Below are 19,694 nucleotides of genomic sequence, written 5' to 3'. Positions count from 1 at the left end.
AAAAGAAAGAAAAAAGGGTACGAATTTATTTCTGACAATAGAGTAGAGATGTGAGTTTGAAATGAAACAATAGGCAACTGAGTCCCACATCGGCTGAAAAGAGGAGGAACAAGGGAAGGAGCTCGTATAAATAGAAGTTGGTGGGTTAGGGGTGAACTTTAAAAGGGTCGGTTGGCTAAATATGCCACTCTCACCCTAGCTTGGTGAGTGCCGTATGGATATCAAGACATATGGCCGACACAATTTGTGGGGCCCCATAGGGTTGGCTCGCTTTGGCTGACCCTCCGATTTTAAGTCCAAACATTTACACATTTTCAAAATGCAATGACCTTAAATTTAAATAAATAAATAAAACTTTTTAAATGTTTTAATTGATCCTATATGATATATTTTAAGGCAAATTAGATATTGGCTTGTTGTGATTCATTTTAAAAATATCTTGTAAATTAATTAATTTTTGTAAAATTTAAAATAAATTGACACAATATTAACACCGTTTTTATTTCACTTATTATATTCATCCATTGGATTAATAACCAGAATGATAAATACCAAGTTCTAAGCGTTCACTGATTGATAGCTCAAAAGTTTGAGACCTCAAACACTGAAATCATCATTTTCAATTTAAACCCCTTCCAAATTATTTTCTTAAACACTTGATCGAAACACAGGAATCAAAGCTTTGCCTTTGGAGTAGCAACCCCCACTCCAACAACGCCGCACAACTCCGGATACAAACTCTTCCTGATCTCCGCGTAAACGTCGCCGTTCCACTTCCTCTTCGCCAACTGCTCCCCCAGGCGCACCGCAGCCTCCACCGTGCTTTCCGCGCTATCGTGCGCCGATTCCACAATCCCAAGCTTGACAGCCTCGTCTCCCTTCAGCTTCATCCCCCTCAGCATCACGTCCCTCCTACCCGAAACCGACCCGATCTTCGCCAGAAACGCCGCCGTGAAGTAGTCTGGGAATGGCAGCCCCAAATCGACCTCGCTCATATACAGCACGCCTCTATCGCGCCTCATCAGGAAGTAGTCGTGGCTCAGAGCCAATAAGAATCCGGCTGCAGCGGCGTGGCCTTGGACGGCGGCTACCGTCGGCATCGGGACCGAGAGAAGCGCGGCGACAACTGGCTTGAAGGCGGCGACCATCTGGCTGAGACGAGCGCGTGCGGCAGAGGCGGAGCCGGCGGCTTGGGCCCAGCCCAGGTCGAAGCCGTTGGAGAAGAACTTGCCGTGGGCGGTGGTGACGAGGACCGAGCCGCGAGTGGCTTGGGACTTGGCTTGGGAGAGAGCCGAGAGGAGCGAGTCGATGAGGGTTAGGCTGAGGCGGTGCTCCTCGTCGCCGGTTAGGGTTAGGAAGAAGAGATCACCGCGCTTCTCAAGAGTGCACATGGCTTTGCCGCGAGAAATTGGCTCTGAAGGCGAAGCGGGGGTGAGTTCTTGGGTTGTGTGTTAGTGTGCGTTTCTTGTTATCTTTATGATGAATTTTTTAATTTTTTTAATTTGAAAGACTTTCGGTTGTGTGCCTGTGTTCGTCTGCGTATGATCTGTTTGTTTTTCTTCTTATCTTTATTAGGTGTGGACATGGAGAATGGAAAATGAGTTTTTATCAAAAATAGTCAAAATTTACCCTATACTTTCATAAATGTCAGTTTTTATAAAAACTTTCAAAAATAGCAGAAAACTCACCTAAAATTACTCAAACACCCTCATAAGTAAAAACCCACAAAAACCTTTTTAAAAAAAATGCAATCTTTGTTTTCAATTTGATTTTAAACATCTATAAAACACAAAGGTTTGATCCCATGTTATATCATTGGAGGAGTTGAACCATGAATATGACTTGATTCCTAGCTAGTCCGAGTACTGCATCCACCCAACATTGATAGAGTTATTGATTCATCTCCATTATCTAATTACTTAATTATCTCTAATAAGCCATGTATTTGTATTATATATTTAACAAGGCATTTATAGAGTTATTGATTCATCTCCGCAATGTTAAAGTTCATATCGGAATCTAATTAGCAACTTTGAAGTCCATATATGGCTGACAAAGGGTTGTGCGTGGCCTCCAATGGTGATAGCATCAACATGGCTGACGACAATAAATAATACCAAAGCTTTGAGCCCAATGACAGAGACAACAGATACTAACATAGGGGAGTTTTTATGTTTAAAATCAAATGAAAACATAGATTACAGGTTTCATGTTTTGCTTTTTTAGGTTTTTGTGGGTTTTAGTTTTGAGGGCATTTAAGTATTTTTAAGTGAGTTTTTGGCTATTTTAGAAAGTTTTTACAAAAACTGACATTTATGAAAGTATGGGATAAGTTTTGGCTATTTTTGATAAAAACTCATGGAAAATTGGAACACCGAGCCACATCGGATGGAAAAAATCGAAAAAAAACTATGTTGATTAAAAACTCAACAAATCGATACCAAATTGGATCAGACCGGTCCAAACTAATTTTGATGTCGATTTCACACCTTACAAAATCGAATTGGATCGGACAGATTGAGTATTTTTAAAATAAAAAATTATATCAGTCCAATACTAAATTTCTAATCACATAACTAATATTTGTCCAAGCCCGACTTCAAAACACCTTCCTTTTTTATGCCCAATCATTTCTCTTTTCAAGGAATCGGATCATTTGTGAATTTTTAAGCTCAAAAAATAAAATTTTTGTTGAAATTTGTAAAGAAAAATAATTTGAAATATATATTTTAAAAAATTAGGTCTAAAATCGAAAAAATCGTAAACCGCATTGAAACCGATTTAAATTGGACCGGTTGGTTTCATAATTTTTTCACCAAAATCGAACTGAACTGCATCAATTGAATAGTATCGATTCCAATTTCGGTGTGAGGTGAAAACCAAATTGATAAGGACCACACCACCCCTAATCTTTATGATTATACATATATTGAAAGACTTTATGATCGGTCACACACTTTTTTTTTTATAAAAAAAATTCTATAATTGCATTCATAATTTAGCAAAAAAAATCACTAACCACCAAAAGGTCAATACAAACTAGCCACAAGGGTCAATTACAATAACGAAGCAATCTAACATCAAAATTAAGACAATATGGGACTCCTCTCCTAACGATCATTCATAATCGAAGAAACTCTTATATAGGCATTCCAACTAAGAGTGTGCAAACTCATAACAAAGAAATAAAGCTTGAAAAACCAAGCCATAGCAATACAAAGAAAACTCTTGCATAAGATAGGTGGAAAACTCTCACAAATGAGAGATGAAAAACTCTCACAAAATGAGAGGTGAAAACTACACAGAAAACCCGAGTCTTTGCAACTTATTCCAAACATGAAGAAACCGCAAAAATGATGGTGGTAGAGATCCAACACTAAAATGCATGTAGAGATTCGACGCCGAGACTCATCCGCCTGTGATGAGTGGAAGAAAATCATTAAAAAAAACAAAGACAAATAAGGAAGTCTTTGAAAATGGGGAAAGAGAAGAGAATGGAGGAAGGGAGAAGGGGAGGGGGGGTGGGGGGTTGGGGGGTGAAGAAAGAGGAGGGGAGAGGGGAGGAAGAACGGTGGCTTCCTCCCCCCTCAAAATGAAAATGGCTCTAAGGTGTTTTTTGAGAGAGAGAGAGAGGGGACTAGGGTTTTAGGATTACACACTTATTAATACAAGCAAATCCATTTTTCCTACCCGTTTTTTGCTAAGGCTTATATGTTGTTCTTTCAAAGGTACTGAACTTGAGTGCAAGAGATGAGACGAATACACTACTTTGATCAACTCGTTTAATCAACATTTATTCTTGTTTGATCACATTAAATTTGTTAATCGTACAAAGAGGAAGATAATTTGAATTCAAACCCAAAATAATTAATTTATAAAACTCAAAATGGCCTTATAGTAAGAGCTATTGTTGGGTTTTGGCTAGTGGTGATAATGGTTTGTGTCATGTCAGGTAACAAATGTGTCAAACTTCCTATTTTAATTTCGATTACGAATTAGTAAACACGCCATTATTGTCTTTTCCTATTACAATTCAAGCTTTTATTTCATTTGATTACTCATGGTTATTTGAAAGCATTGTTTACCAATAAATTAGTTCCAATTCCGAACCTTCGCAATTGTCATTGTCAACCAACAGAACAGAAGATTGCTGTGCCTAATTTCAATTCAGTTGGGCGACAACAATAGATTATGTCCAATTCCAATCCTCCAACATCATTGCCAACGAAACAGAAGATCGCTGGGCCTGGTTTCTTTTGTTTCTTTAGCCCTGTTTTAGCTTTTCTACCGGGCTTTGGGTGGCAATTTAGTTCAAGCGGTCCTGTTCTGTTTGTGTCCAAAAATAGTAAATCTTAATTTTATTTTATTTGCCAGATATAAATCTTAATTTGGCTCATTTAATTAATCGTGTCAAGTAGCTCATCCCCAACCCAACTTGTTTATAATTATTTTGTATTTGGATATTTAAATTTTGAGCCAAGAATTTCAAAGTAAGCTTCCAATACTATGAACTAAGCCTATCACTCTACATCAGTTATCAAATAAGAATAAATTTAATATATGAATACATACAAAACCATAAAAATAGTCTTATAATTGTACATCTTCACGTACAATACAATATATATTAATAAAGGAAAAAATAACTAATTTTCCTTATATAATACTAGTTTTTTTTGGGGTCAAAAACTTATATAATACTAGTTAAACATGTTTATTGTGTCAAAGTTGGGTCATTAAGCTTGGCACCAATACGACTCATTTATTAGTCGTATTTAGTAGGTCGTTTTATATGTGTGTTTGTGTCAAGCAATTGTCAATAAAGCTCGTTAATTTCGTATATTTTTTAAGTTATGTTGTCATGTCGTGTCAAAAATTGTCACTATTTTTGTAGGAATTTACCTTTTATTTATTTATTTGCTTATACTTACAAAAAATAATAATAATACAAATGTCAACAAAGTGATGAGAATTGATTACATGCTTCCTGTGATCATGTGCACCATATTGTATTTATAAGGTCAACCGTCAATCCATACCCAGCCCCAACCAGGCAGCAAATCTTTGGAACCACAATTATTCCATGTGTGACATTCCAAACGACAACGTATCTCATTCATGGAAACAAGTGCAGTTTTTCCGCGGTAAAATCAACAATTTACTCACTCACTCACCCTTTGGGCTTTGGCGCCAAAATGTTTACAATAAAGGGTAAATATCAGGTAATAAAGGCCGCGAAATTTTGGAGAAGGTTAAAACTAAAAACTTTGTTTCGCGCCAAAACCGGTTCCATTATAAAATCAAAGGCGCAGAAAGCCTTCTTCATTTTCCCTCTCTTTTTTCTCGTTCTCCTCTTCCCCACAATCTCCGTTCCATTTCCTAAACCCTAGTTCCCCTTTTTTCGTCTTCTGCTTCTGTTCCGTGTCTATGATCGAAGACATGGACCCCAGAAACGGCGCAGAGGAAGAGAAAGTCTCATCAGTTGAAATTCCCAAATTTGATATTCTCCCAGAGATCTCGCAATGCGGTGAGGCCAACAACTCCAACTTTGAAATTCCTACGGCGGTGATTGTTAAGCGAACCAATACGAGCACTGGGGCTCGTATTTCAGCCCCGATCAATCAAGAGGGCTCCAAGGCTGCAGATGAAGCCGAAGCTCAGAGATTAGTGAAGGAAGAAGTTCCTGATAGTCAAGAGGGTTTGGTAACTTTGGCTCAACTGCCGGATCCTACGTCCACCCATATCAAGCAAGAGAGCTCCGAGAAGTCAGATAGGGCTGAAACTCTTTCTGGGTTGAACCCTCCAAGCTTGGTTAAGATTGAGGTTCCTGATAGCCAGGAGGGTTTGATTCAGCAGGCAAAACCTGTTCCAATTCGGGTCAAGCAAGAGCCCTTTGTGGAGTCAGATGAGGCCAATCCTCTAAGCTTAGTACCGAGTCAGGTTCCTGATAGTCAAGAGGGTTTGGTCCTACGAGTGGAACCCATTACGACCCTGGTTAAGCTGGAGGCCTCTGAGGAGGCAGATGAAGCCGAAAAGCTTCACGGGTCTAAGCCTGAGCGCCCAGAAAAGAAGGAAGTTCCTGATCAGCAAGAGGGTCTGACCCAACAGGAAGAGAATGTCAAGAAAATCCGAGCAGTTGTGGGGTCTGAAATATCTGAACTTTTAATTCAACTAGTACTCTCTCGATGCGGTGACAACCCAGATGCAGCCATCAATTACATCCTTGAAGGTCAGGGGATATCGGTTAAGCCGACAAATACGAGCACAGGAGCTTGTATCTCAACCCAGTTGCCCGATTCGCATAAGGGATCGAAGCCTAATAGCCAGGTAAAGAAGGAAGATCCTGATTGTCAAGTAACTTCGGTTCAACAGACGAGGCCTAAAAATTTGGAGGATGGAGACTTCCCCACAGAGCAGGATTGGCTTTTGGTGGGAAGAACATTTGTCACTGCACTTTCTACTTCCAAAGGCAGGAAATTGTTTGATAATGAGATTGTTCATTTCTCTTTTCCTTCCGCAAACTCCAGCCACAAAACCAGATGGATTGTTCGTTTCTCAACCAAGCAATTTGGAGAGGTATATCTGTGTTCTCAGATTGCATTTTTAGTCTTTGCTTAAGTTGTCAGTTCTTTTTAACAAATTCGGTTATCTTGTTATATGTTTGAGTTAAATGCATTTGTTTATTTGGATAAAAGAATGACATGTTCTATATTGATGTATAGATTGGTCGGCTTCCCATGGAATGGGCAAAGTGTGTTATTCCGCTTGTAAATTCTGGTAAAGTTAAACTTCGTGGGCGTTGTATAGCTGCACCGAAAGTCCTTTCTATGATGCAAGAGGTCATATTGTATGTAAGGTATAAGTCTTATCCAGTTGTTTCAACAACATGCCTTCCTTGGACAAATTCTACGTAGTTTTGTCAGTTCTTATTGAGTTTGATTGTTAAATGTTACAGTTTTTATATTCACCACTCAATTTTCACGGAGGGTGACCACTCGTCGTGGAGGCTAGATGTATCCCCCAACATTGATTCTTCAATTTATCCTCTCCTCAGTCAGTTCAAATTGCTGAAAATTCAGCCATATAAGAAGGTACACTCTATTTCTCCTGTTGTGATATTAGCATTCTGCATGATGCAAATCGAGCCACTAGAAACTCTACTTTTTGTTGGTTTGTGCTGTATTGACACATGTTTTTTTTTTTTTTGGCTTCATCCAGGCTGAATTCACCCCAGAAGAACTTGATTCCCGGAAACGCCTTTTGAATATTGAAGTATGGTTTTCATTCTTTTTTTTCATTTGCATTGATCTCAATTGCTTAAATATTGAAAGTTTGGTTGATTAACTTTGAGGTGGTTTGCCAATTCTCCATTTATTGCACATTATCTTTTTCATGTACGGTGATTACTGAATGCTATTGGGAGTTTGGAGACCAACAAATAGTTGTACCAAGTGAAAGATTACATTGTGCTTTGAGTACTATTATTATCCGAATTCATTATCTGAATGAGGTCTTTGAAAGAATTCAATCCCTTGGTACAAGCAAATCCTAGAATTGGTTCAAATGCCATTGGTTCAGTGAGCGCTTTCAGTGGTGCTGTTTGAATTCAAATGATACTGCTTTGAGAAATACAATTGAATATTTTGATTTCCAATATTTTTGTGTTTCAATACATATTTCATTGTTAGTGTGTGTGCTAGATGTAAACACATAGATTATCCAGGATATATCCCCTTAATAACATAGACATGCATGGTTCAAAACAGCGTATCCCAGATGACGGTGCTCCTGTGTTGCCCTTAGTGAAACGAAGAAAGGGTTGCCAACAGCCTTCAGAAGAAAGCAGAGATGAACAAGCCATTACAGAGTCATCTCTAAATAAGATTGTTGGTGCAGCAGATGTTTATGACTTGGAGGTAGGCTCTTTGAATCCTTATATTGTTTGGAATTCATAGTAAATATGGTTTTGGATGTCATCAATATCCTCTTGTCTGACCTCTCTCTCTCTATCTTTTAGGAGATGGAACCCCCGAGTACTCTCACGTGTGTTCTGAAACCATACCAGAAACAAGCTCTCTACTGGATGTCTGAATTAGAGAAGGGAATTGATGTTGAGAAGGCAACACAAACTCTTCATCCTTGCTGGGCGGCCTATCATATGTGTGATGAGTATGTAATTTAAACAAATTGGAAATGGAAGAAAGGCAAACATGACCTTTTTTTATATATAATTTTTTATATTGTCTGTCATAGCAAATGCTACAGCCATATAGTCAATTTAAATTGCTCTCAAGTTATAACGTAGTTAAACATGCCATCTGCAGGAGGGTTTCTTCAGTCTATGTGAACATCTTCACGGGAGAGGCAACCACAAAATTTCCAACTGCAACACAGATGGCAAGAGGAGGAGTGAGTTTGTTTATCATCCCTCCAGTCCATATTTGCTTTAATTTGTTCTAGCACGTTGTTCAGTTCCTTTCTGTGCTTTGGTTATTCTCATGTACAATCTCTAACTTGAAAGAGTCTCTTTACAGATCCTAGCAGATGCAATGGGACTTGGGAAGACTGTGATGACAATTGCTCTAATACTTGCAAGACCAGGCAGAAGCTCTAATAGTATTGAAATTGCAAAGAGGAGGAGGATAGATTCAGATACAAGCACCCCATTTAAACCAAGGGGAGGCACTCTTGTTGTCTGTCCCATGTCTTTGTTAAGCCAGTGGAAGGTAAATCTTCTATTTTTGTATTGAACAGTTTCTTATTATAAAAAAAAAGTATTTTAATTTTAATTTTGAGGCATGAAATACAAGGTGCCAGAAAGGACAGAGTTTCACATGTCTAATTCATTTGCTCATACCTTGAATCATAATTTGAATATACCACTATATTTCTCTACTTTGCAAGATATCCCAACAGTTCTTTTAATGTTCTCAGGATGAGCTTGAAACCCATTCAGAGTCGGAAAGCATTTCCATTTTTGTTCACTATGGTGGATACAGATCCACTGACCCCAAGGTGATATCAGTACAAGATGTAGTCTTGACAACATATGGTGTCTTGTCTACATCTTATAAAAGTGTAAGAAACTATTGCCTTCAGTTTTAGGCAGCTTTGAGTATTTGTAATTTGTTCATGTATACTAAACCAAATCCATTCATCTTCATCAAATTGATACTTTAATTATGATACAGGATGGGGAGAACAGCATTTTCCACCAGATCGACTGGTATAGGGTGGTGCTTGATGAAGCACATAGCATTAAATCTTCAAAGACCCAAGTTGCTCAGGCTGCTTTTGCCTTGTCCTCCCATTGTCGATGGTGTTTGACAGGAACGCCTATTCAGGTATACCTTCTACTGTCATACTTGATAAATATGCAAATATGCATGCTAGAAATTGCAATGGCAGGGACAAATCATAAGTGAAGCATATATTACACTGTGCTCTTTCAACAGTACTTGCCTTTTCTTTTAGTCTAGTGCATTTTTACAAAACTTTAATCAGTTGTTTCTCATTGAGTTTAGGAGAGGTTATTCATTGCTTGTAACTTGTAACGCTATTTATGAAATCCAGTGGTCATCAATTGCTGCAGAATAATTTGGAAGACCTCTACAGCCTCTTATGCTTCTTGCATGTTGAACCATGGTGCAACTGGGCATGGTACGACAACATGTTGCAATTGTTTGCTATTCTATTGGAGCTATTACAACTGTTACTTCAATCGGGGAATTAGTGGGAATGTTAGCTTATGGCATTACTAATATTGTTTTATCTATAACTAGGTGGAGTAAATTAATTCAACGACCTTATGAGAGTGGTGACCCTAGAGGACTGAGATTGATAAAGGCTATTTTGAGGTCATTAATGTTAAGAAGAACAAAGGAGACAAAGGATAAAAAAGGAAGGTAATTATGCTTCTTGAGTTCCTTTGAACTGCTCTCTCTCTCTCTCTCCTGCCTTTAAACTCTTTGAAGAATTTTAACATTTGATGCTTCTGATTCAGGCCCATACTTGTTCTCCCTCCAACTGACATTCAAACCATTGAGTGTGAACAGTCAGAAGCTGAACGCTACTTTTATGATGCCCTTTTTAGGAGATCAAAAGTAAGTTTTCCGGTCACTAATTGTGGACCCGGCTGAAACTGTACTTGCAAACGTGCTTACCTTTTTGTTCACAGTTTGGTTATCTCTTAGTACTTTCCTCATGCTTAGTTTTTATTCATAGTCTATTAATATTGAGTCTCTATCATACATGGATCTAACCATTTTTTATGCAAAATGTACAGGTCCAGTTTGATCAGTTTGTGGCACAAGGCAAGGTTCTTCACAACTATGCAAATATCCTTGAGCTACTACTCCGATTGAGGCAGTGTTGCAACCACCCATATCTTGTGATGAGGTGGAAATGGGTTAACTACTACCAATGTTTTTTCCTTGTTCGTTATATTGATTTGCTTCTAAGAATTTTTGTTTTGGATATATACAGTAGCGCTGATTCACAAAAGATAAAAAGTGGGAGTGATCCCCAAAAGTTTGCAGACTTGGACGAGCTTGCTAGAAGATTCCTTGAGGCTAATCGTGATGCTTCCACTTCAAAGCAGATTGTCCCCACCCAAGCCTATGTTGAAGAGGTTGTTGAGAGTATACGTCGGGGTGAAAACAAAGAGTGTCCCATATGCTTGGAGCTTGCAGATGATCCTGTACTTACACCATGCGCGCATAAGATGTGCAGGGAGTGTCTTCTCTCAAGCTGGCAGACACCAGCTACTGGTCGATGTCCAATATGTCGGCAATGGCTCAAATACACTGACCTTATAGCCTGCCCATCAGAAAGCCGTTTCCAGGCTAATACTGAGGGAAATTGGACGGAATCTTCAAAGGTTTTAAAGCTCTTGGATTGCTTGGAACATATCCTTCGGTCAGATTCTGGTGCAAAGAGCATTGTTTTCAGTCAGTGGACTGCATTTTTGGATCTCTTGGAGACCCCTATGAAGAAAAGAGGAATTGGGTTTCTGAGGTTTGATGGAAAGCTGTCCCAGACACAGAGAGAAAGGGTATTGAACGAGTTCAATGAGACCAGGCAGAAGATGGTTAGCAGAAACAAGCACATATTTTTCTCTTTGATGTTAATATTTGGCAGTAATCATTTTGTTGGTTAATATTCTGCATGCATTATGTTTCAGGTGTTGTTGACGTCTTTGAAAACTGGTGGTGTTGGTCTAAATTTAACTGCAGCATCTAATGTCTTTATAATGGTACTTTCTATCTTTGTATCTATCATTTGCATGTATTGGGTAAAATTAATCCTTTCCTCCCCGCTGATATTAAAAATGTTGTCTATACCCTCTTTTAGGATCCATGGTGGAATCCAGCGGTTGAGGAGCAAGCAATAATGAGAATTCATCGCATTGGACAAAAGCGAACTGTTGTTGTTAGAAGATTTATTGTCAAGGTAACCCATCCACGGCATTTGAGCTTGTTAAGGAACTTGGCTAATCTCATCCCCGCACGTCTTATGTTTTTCATTCTGAATTCTCTACTTTGGTGATTGATTATGAAATGTGAATGATTGAGAAGCTGAAAAAAAAAATACTGATTGGTTTGCAGGACTCAGTGGAGGAACGCATGCAACAAGTTCAGGCCAGGAAGCAAAAAATGATTGCTGGAGCTCTCACTGATGAGGAAGTAAGATCTGCCAGAATTGAGGAGCTCAAAATGCTTTTCACATAGAGGCATTCATTATATGTATATGGTATTTAGGAGAGGAGAGAGAGTTGCATTTGGGGTTGCTTTTCTGTGTAGTTAGTCTAAAAAGAGAAGAGCCCCTAGTTTTTGTAAATCCAGGGCTCTCTTTATCTACTTTTTTGGGAAGTTGATTGTGTTTGTGTAGAAACTTGACCAATCAACAAGTTAATTAACTTATTTTCTTGTCCGATAAACAAAAGAAAATAGGGTTTTGGAAAGAAAGATGGCAAGTTATGCGAATATTCTATAAATGACGTATATATCCCTCACCAACAGATACTTGGTTTTGACTGGTTTGGCAGCATCTTTCTGTCGTTTTACAGCCTTGCACATGCAAAACACTGGTCCATACATCCTGTGGGCTAATCAAGGCTTAGAACTGACCACGTAATTGGCATCTCAGCCGTTGGATTGAGATGAGTGATACGTGGAGATGTGGGTTTGAACGTCGTCTTTTTCGATGACGTGTTACTAGTGGTTCCTACTCAAAATGGTCGGTGGTGGGCCCGGTTTAAAAAATTATAATTTGTAACGTACGCATTTTCGTATGAGTTATAATATATGATGCCCTCTCAGTCACCGTTAACTTTCGGTTGGGGAGGTTGTTGGCCGGTCCTGGAGAGAGAGAGAGAGAGAGAGATTACTTTACACTTTCCTTTCCATTGTTAAAAGTTGATGACATTTTTTCGTTGGTGAAAGTTTGAGAGAAATTTCACAATTCACATTTAACTTTAAAGCATTGAGATTCTTGTAATATTTTCAATTACTTGACTGCTAATTCACTAATAACGTGTTTAAACTAGGGGTGTGGTGTGAATTCCCTCTTTCAACTTTTTTTCCTTTATTCTCTTGTAATTAGCACATTGGCAAAACCCTTGGTTTTTCTTTCAATTGAGTTGTGTAGACATGCCGCAATTAAATCATGGTTAGGCCTAGAAATAAAATTATGAATTTGAGATTGTGCAGTCAAGCGAAGAATTTAGGAGATGTAAGTCATGTAACACTAGTATTGAGTGTTTGAGACTCACTAGTATACTATTTATTTGACTTTGCGATACCGCCATAGACGGGGTGTAAAATTGAGCCAAAGCCGTGTGCCAACCATACGCCCTCAAGCTCAGCAAGCCCCCACCCTTTCAATTTTTTGACCCTTTCGTCCTTTCTCTTTCCTCAAGCCCCCAAAACAAAACCCTCTCTCTCCTCGCTCTCTCCGCATATATATTACACACACCCCTCCACTCCTTCCTATTCTTCTATTTATCATCTGTTGCCAGACACAAAACCAAATCCCTCACTCTCTCTCTCTCTCTCTCTCTCTCTCTCTGAGATCTCATCACCTCAAAATCAATGGCAGACGCACCCAGACCAAGCTCCTCCAGCAACCGCCGCCAGCCCAGCCGCCTCCAGCGGCGCGCCCCGCCCCCTTCTTCCTTACAAATAAATCGCGTCCCTGATTGGAACATCGCGATCCCCCTCCTCTCTCCTCTCGTCTCCCCCGATTGCCCTATAGACACCACCAAATCCCGAGACCAGCACCAGCAGAAGGAGATGCCACGTCATCATCAGGGGGCGGAGGCCGAGAAATCGGCGCAGGCGATGGTATTCAAGAAGTGGCAGCATCCGGCAGCGCCCTTCTGCTACGAGCCGGCTCCGTTTGTCTCGGCTTTTGTTCCGGTGTAGCCGCGAGCAGCAGATTCGATCCCGTTTGGGTTTAGGAAAATCCTGAAGAAATTTTGAGTCTTTTTTTTATATAATTTAATTTGTAAAATAGTCTCTGTAGATTTCATCTAACGGTGTATGTGTGCTCATCGAGTTAATTTGTGATCAAACATGCACGTGATTTTGCCAATTGTAAAATTGCTAATTCCAATTTACAGTTCCACAGAATTCAATTTTATTTTGATTTTTGGTTGATGAATGAAATGTGCAGTTCTTCTTCTGTCAAGTTGGGGTTTTGGAATTGGATGAAGATTGGTTGGGAAAATGAGATGCTATTTTCATGGTGGAAAAATGATTTGTTTAATGATTGGATCCAACGGTCATGATGTAGTCAAAGGGTTCCTTTTTCGAGCACCAGTTGCTCAGTCTCCACCGGAAGCATAAAGCAAATTAGTATATAATTAGAGCTACATATACTAAAAGTTGTCCATGCTTGCTCATTATATATTTAAATAACACAAACGAAACAAATTTTGTGACATCTTTTTCATGTCTTTTTGTTCATTTTAAAAAAAGCAAAAGGGTTAGGCGACGTTTTTGAATGGTATCTCGTAAGGCATCTTGTAATCAACGGGACCAACACGATCGTTAACAGTTGCATATGGTAATTATCCGTTACTCCTAAACTCGAATTTCCTAAACCCTAATTTTGAACATGTGCAATTACACGCAAAACACTCGTATCAAGTAATTCCTAGAATGTTTTACATTCACGAGCTATATGTGTTTAATAACCAAGTTGATCAACCTTTACAATCATCTACATCCCTTCTAGTGTAACAAAAAAGGAATCTTTTTGAGTTCACGAGTCACGAGTGATGTGTTTAGTAATCAAGTTGACCAATCATTATAGTCATACAAATTCCATCCAATATAACAAATAAGAAGAAGTCTTATTTGTTTTGAATTAGTACTACTACGGTACATAAATTAGTCTCCACTAATTTGAGTTATTTTGCAATAGCTTCAAGCTTGAACTTGAATCCATTTTGATGTTTTCTTATATTGTTTGGTTCACCACTTTAGACCAAACTAAGTTTTGCCTTATAGTAACAGATAAAATAATAAGAGAGAAATCATAACGATAATAAAAATTGTTGCAAATTCAGGAACCGTATCACTTGGGATGCAGTCAATCGGTCTATGCATGTAATTGATTCTCATACTAAAAAAGAAAAAGAAGAATCTTCAAACAACATTGGACTCATCGTGACATTATAATTCATCATAAAAACAAAACAAAATAATGCGATTATTGGAATGTAAGAACAATAATTTTGGTCAAATGATTTTTGCCTTATTTTTTATTAATAAAAGTGTTCTTTAGCGCCAACGAGTCTAACTTAATGGAAAATGACATTGACTTGTAAATAAAAGGTATGTTTTTTCTTTACTTCTTTTCCAGCCAAAATATATTCCAAAGCACGTCACACATGAAGAAGCTATACAACAGTTATAAATTTAATAACAACAGGGGCCTATGTGTGAAATTCAAAAAATACATAGTCAAAAGGCAGAAAATATTCGAAGAGAAGGATTCTTTGGAGCAGATAATAACAGATAAATGGTCAAATATTCCAAGCTTTAGTTGTCTGATTTTATTTGGATTTGTAATTAATGAATGAGTGGAGCTGAGGTGTGTGACTGTGAGTGATGGTGGCCTTGGTCTTCCATTATTATCTTATCTGTTCATATCAGATGACCAGATCAATTCATAACAACAACAACAGTTGGTTCATATACAAGTCAGCTTGCATGCATCTCTGAGGCTACAGGATTTTTTGCGGGTTAATAATTGCTGGGGGTCTCAAAGTAGGCAAGGTCAAATAAAACAAATGTGGCAACCACCACATGAGAACAGTCTTAAAATAAATGTGGATGGTGCTTGGAAGCCAGGGACCACGGAGGGTGGCGTTGGTGTGGTTGTGAGACACTCCATGGGCAAATTTGTGGCGGGTTGTGCAACTAAATTGACTAAAGTTTTCTCTGCGCCACAAGTAGAGGCCTTGGCTGCAAGAACAGGTAAAATATTGGCGATAGAAAGGGGTTATCAAAATGTTGTCTTTGAAAGTGATACTCTCCAGATCGTTACAGCACTTCGAAATCACTCCATAGATAGGTCCGTCCTAGGACCTGTGGTGGAGGATACCAAGAGCTTGCTGACACAGATCACTGGGGAAGGTTTTACCCATATTCGTCGTACTGCTAATGGTGTGGCTCATCGTTTAGCTCGTTTTGCCTTGCATATTGGGGGTTCTTTATACTGGTTCGAGGAGCCTCCTGATTTTATTTCTGATATATTGTACGAAGATTGTAATTCGTGACCAAGGAATTTCTTTTGCCCTTGATACGGGTTCAAACTTCTTGTATTACCTTTTTTACATCAACAATATTCTATCGCTTATCATAAAAAAAAAAAAAAAGAAAAAAAAAAGACAAAAAATAGTAAAATACTAAAAAATATTTTTGATTAATACAAACATTAAGAATTGAAATTATTAATGAAATGAAGATAATATGATAAATTCACACTGTTTTATATTAAAAAAGAAAAATAAGATAATGAATCTTCTTTTTATGAAACACAACTACTCATTATCTTTTTTAATTTTAAAATAAAAAGTGTGCAGAAAGACTAGTGTTTTTATAAAATAAGTAATATTATTTTCTTTTATTTATAAATTGTAACTCAGTCTGGATGTGATGGACCAGCCTGTGGATTTATGCCTACACTCGACCCTTTAGCCCAATGAAGAACAGTTGGGCCTTTATCTCCAACTCATTATTTTTGTTTGTTTGTTTATTTATAAGAATAACTCATGATGTTACAAGAAATCTCTTTTTCAATAGTAAAACACTATAAATCTTAATTTAAGTGCATGTTGTTATGGAGAAGAACTTGTGTGGGGACTTACTTGTTATTCGACAGATTGAGTGGCACATAACGTTTGTAATCTGAATTATAAATTAAAACTTATAATACATGTTATGTTTTAATTGAACAATAAACGGCATACACCCCTCAATCTATTACGTGACGAGAGAATCTTTGTCCAAATTTCTTTTGTAGTTACCCGTAAAAGTGAGAGAGAAAAAGAGGAATATAGTCCAACATTTTCCAAAGTAGATGACCTTTTCAATGTTAAGAGCCTCTATTACCTTTCATACTTTTTCACTTTGGGAGTTCAGCCTCTTGGAAAGTGAGAAGAGAAAGATCCCTTTGTCCTACTTTGGGTATTGAAAATGTCATACTCACACTTATACACAGCACACCTTTTAAACAAAAAAAAAATGCCAATATTGTTGAAGTTGCAAATAGACAGCACTATATGCTATATGATCTCTGACTGTTTGGCAAATCTAGAAGGAAATCCAGGACTGTACAGTCGTTTGGACCTTAGAAACCATGCAAAAGTTACATTGTAAACCAGAAAACCCACTTTTCCTTTCCACTATTCAAGTTTCCAAGTAAATTTTAATTTTGTATATGTACAATTAAGTTAAAATCAAAATAAACTTCATGTCATAGTTGGAGCTTAAATTTATATAATTTATAAGGAAAATGCTAGGTTTATCATGTTTTTATACCACATTGTGTATCACATCTCTAATATAGGTAAATTCCATTGTATTGGTAGGTTCTACCTCTATTAGAGAAGTGGTACACAATATGATATAAAATGTTATAAGCGTGGCATTACCCAATTTATAAAGTGCCTAATAATACTAATTATGAGATGAAACTGGAAAAAACCAACGAGATGCCAGAGTGGTTTTGTGGAAGAATATCAATAAGATCAATGTCACAATCGGAGGGAGACAACAAAAACTTATTTGGCTGCTGTTTAATATGTCACTGAATTGTCAGTTAGTCGAGGTCCTGCAAGGGTCTTTTTCCTTGTGAATATTATCATTTTCAGTGGATCATAATAACTTATCTTAGCTATCTACACAAGGCCCTCTTATAAAAGTTTCCATTTTTTGGGTATATTTCTTGGGCCTGCAGGATCAGTTGACCAGTTGAGTCGCCTATAATGTTGGGCCGACCCAAACTCGCATATTTGGCCCATGGCTAACCCAAAATTTCCCATATCACAAGGCTATTGGATGACACTTCCCCCTTTATTTTTATTCTAAGGGCCAGTTTGGCATTGCTGTGCTGTGAAAATAATCATTTTTAGATTTGCTGTGACAGAAATCATTTTGACATTTGGTAAACTTTTTGTTAAAAGTGTTGTTGGTACTTATTTCCGCATAATCAGAAAATGATTCCCGCATAATCATTAAACACAGCGCCTCTTCGAAACTAATTTCTTCATAATCAGAAAATGAAAGCACCTCATTAGCTGCTTTCCCTTATAGCTTTCTCTCACAACAATTTTTAACAATAAGTGATTTTATCATAGTTTACCAAACGGGCTGGGCTTCCTAAATTTTAAAAAAAATCACTTATCACCTCAAATAAGTAATGTCAAACGGACACTAAGTTTTTGAACAAAAAATGTCAAATCCAAAACACCCATTATGTCAAAATGATGAAATTTGAGACTAAAGAAAACTTTACCCCAATGTGAATTAACCAAATTTCTTAAATTTGTCATCCATTCATAATCAAAATTAGTTTCACGATGAATATGCTTGAATTTTACTTACTTTATGAACGCAACGAGAAAATAAATGTCTCTCACTATAGTATAGAGTGTAACCTCCAAAAATTCAAATGCATCTAGTGATGCAATATTCAACAATTGATTTGAAGTCGTTAACATGCCAAAGAATACTTTAACCCAAAGTCAGGATTCTCTCTTTTGCATTGCTGATTTTTCACCAACTTTTTATCGTATCGTTTAGAGAGTATGACCAAATTTGAGTTGGATTAAATTTAGAGGCAAGACCATCAAATGAAGTTATGCCACGATCACCTTCTTTTTCTTCTTTTCAATAACTTAGACCTTGAGAAAGTTAAAAAAAATGAAAAAAAGGAGATGAGACAAGTAAGAGATAGGCTTGTGAAACAAGACAAGCATTAAAATGCTCAAAGATTAGAGCTTGATTGATTGATTATTATTATTATTATGGAGTTGTTTACAGATCAATGATTTCAATAATCAAACCAATGGAGTCAATTGTCAAAAAGCCTAAAGAACCCCAAAAAAAATTTAAAATAAAAATAAGTGTCACTAATTAAACACCACCTCCTCCATGAAAGTGACATTTTATAATGTTTATAATATGTAAAACCTAGGCATTTAAAAGAAGAACCCAAGCAGAGGATCCATTAGTGTAGTGGTTTGAAGTATTTACTTCCTCATGCAAGGTTCTGGGTTCGAGTCCTAGCATCCGTATATTGTGTGTGAGTTTAATATGCTATCGCTCATTTCAATTAAAAAAATGCTAAAAAAACAAAAAAAGAACCCAAAAAAGTGAGCCGAAGACGTAATTTGTGGGGGCAAAAGTAGAACGGCCTGCTCCTATAAGGATTCCCATCAACAAAGCCACTCCAAACACAAACTTACATGCAAATAGCGCGAAAGCTGTGATCATCTTTTTTTTTCTTCTTTCTTTTTGTTCGACGTTTCTTTTAGGCAAACCGCACCTTGATTGATTGCCACAGGCACATGGTACAGCCAAGTGTTTGAAGCTAGCTAAATGTATTGCTCATATTTGCCGTGTCAAATTGGAAGAGCAAATTTGCAAATTGGTTTTTTGTGTGACTCATTCAAATCAAATTGATCACTCTGCATAGGAGGAAATATTTGACTGGCCGATTAAAAAGAGCATTTCTTTTGCTAATTTGATTTGGACTGATAAAGGCAAAATACGCATGTCTAAAATGATAGGCAAAGCTGCTAAAGAAACACACACGCAAAAGGAAAGGTGTGCCAAGTTGGTCCTCTGATCTTCTAACTGTATGTCTTTTGTGCCCTTTAATTGATGGGCACTTTCTAGTCTCATAACCAAGTACTCATTTCCATTGTATGATCACTTTGATAAAGAACAAAAAGAAAAAAAAAAAAATTCCATTCTAGAACAACTTTGAGAATTTGCTAACAGTCTAACATCAATGTGGTCTCAATTTCGATAAAAACTTGTATATCATCATGAGAATCTCTCATTTCTCATCAATTTTTTTCCTCAAACCAAACAGAACGGCAACTTCTTCTCCTCAATTTGAAGCCATTGGAGAAGGTCTAGAAGCTTAGAGAAAGTGGAAAAAGGCATGTTCCATTG

General features: G+C 37.5%; 3 protein-coding genes and 1 non-coding gene across 4 annotated transcripts; 3 read left to right on the top strand and 1 right to left on the bottom strand.

Moving 5' to 3' along the window:
• The first annotated feature begins 159 nt into the window (after positions 1 to 159).
• On the top strand, positions 160 to 287 carry LOC117616903. Its single transcript, XR_004584246.1, has one exon. It is a non-coding gene; the product is annotated as a U11 spliceosomal RNA (small nuclear RNA).
• A 189-nt stretch (positions 288 to 476) lies between these two features.
• Positions 477 to 1,591, bottom strand: LOC117615993 (enoyl-CoA delta isomerase 2, peroxisomal-like). Its single transcript, XM_034345190.1, has one exon. The coding sequence runs from the start codon at positions 1,389 to 1,391 to the stop codon at positions 675 to 677; it is 717 nt and encodes a 238-aa protein (XP_034201081.1). The 5' UTR covers positions 1,392 to 1,591; the 3' UTR covers positions 477 to 674.
• A 3,840-nt stretch (positions 1,592 to 5,431) lies between these two features.
• Positions 5,432 to 11,921, top strand: LOC117620998 (DNA repair protein RAD5B). The gene is made up of 18 exons (XM_034351258.1): positions 5,432 to 6,576; positions 6,723 to 6,856; positions 6,956 to 7,091; positions 7,219 to 7,272; positions 7,767 to 7,916; positions 8,018 to 8,169; positions 8,325 to 8,409; positions 8,535 to 8,726; positions 8,935 to 9,078; positions 9,192 to 9,344; positions 9,593 to 9,660; positions 9,783 to 9,905; positions 10,004 to 10,103; positions 10,286 to 10,398; positions 10,486 to 11,089; positions 11,183 to 11,254; positions 11,353 to 11,451; positions 11,607 to 11,921. Exons 1-18 carry the CDS (start codon positions 5,440 to 5,442, stop codon positions 11,727 to 11,729), a joined length of 3,639 nt encoding a protein of 1,212 aa, XP_034207149.1. The 5' UTR covers positions 5,432 to 5,439; the 3' UTR covers positions 11,730 to 11,921.
• Positions 11,922 to 12,924: 1,003 nt separating this feature from the next.
• LOC117614800 (uncharacterized protein At4g14450, chloroplastic-like) lies at positions 12,925 to 13,662 on the top strand. Its single transcript, XM_034343706.1, has one exon. It carries the CDS (start codon positions 13,092 to 13,094, stop codon positions 13,422 to 13,424), a length of 333 nt encoding a protein of 110 aa, XP_034199597.1. The 5' UTR covers positions 12,925 to 13,091; the 3' UTR covers positions 13,425 to 13,662.
• Positions 13,663 to 19,694: the final 6,032 nt, after the last annotated feature.

This window comes from Prunus dulcis, chromosome 1, assembly GCF_902201215.1.
Source record: "Prunus dulcis chromosome 1, ALMONDv2, whole genome shotgun sequence".
Classification (NCBI taxonomy): Eukaryota; Viridiplantae; Streptophyta; class Magnoliopsida; order Rosales; family Rosaceae; genus Prunus; species Prunus dulcis.
This window is presented reverse-complemented; position numbering and strand designations above follow the sequence as displayed.

Bases quoted from the DNA above. Each gene is read 5' to 3' on its own strand.
- LOC117615993 (XM_034345190.1), bottom strand. From the start codon at position 1,391: ATGTGCACTCTTGAGAAGCGCGGTGATCTCTTCTTCCTAACCCTAACC.
- LOC117620998 (XM_034351258.1), top strand. From the start codon at position 5,440: ATGGACCCCAGAAACGGCGCAGAGGAAGAGAAAGTCTCATCAGTTGAA. The intron at 8,727-8,934 runs GTAAATCTTCTA...TAATGTTCTCAG, and splicing joins CTTTGTTAAGCCAGTGGAAG to GATGAGCTTGAAACCCATTC. The intron at 10,104-10,285 runs GTAAGTTTTCCG...CAAAATGTACAG, and splicing joins CCCTTTTTAGGAGATCAAAA to GTCCAGTTTGATCAGTTTGT.
- LOC117614800 (XM_034343706.1), top strand. From the start codon at position 13,092: ATGGCAGACGCACCCAGACCAAGCTCCTCCAGCAACCGCCGCCAGCCC.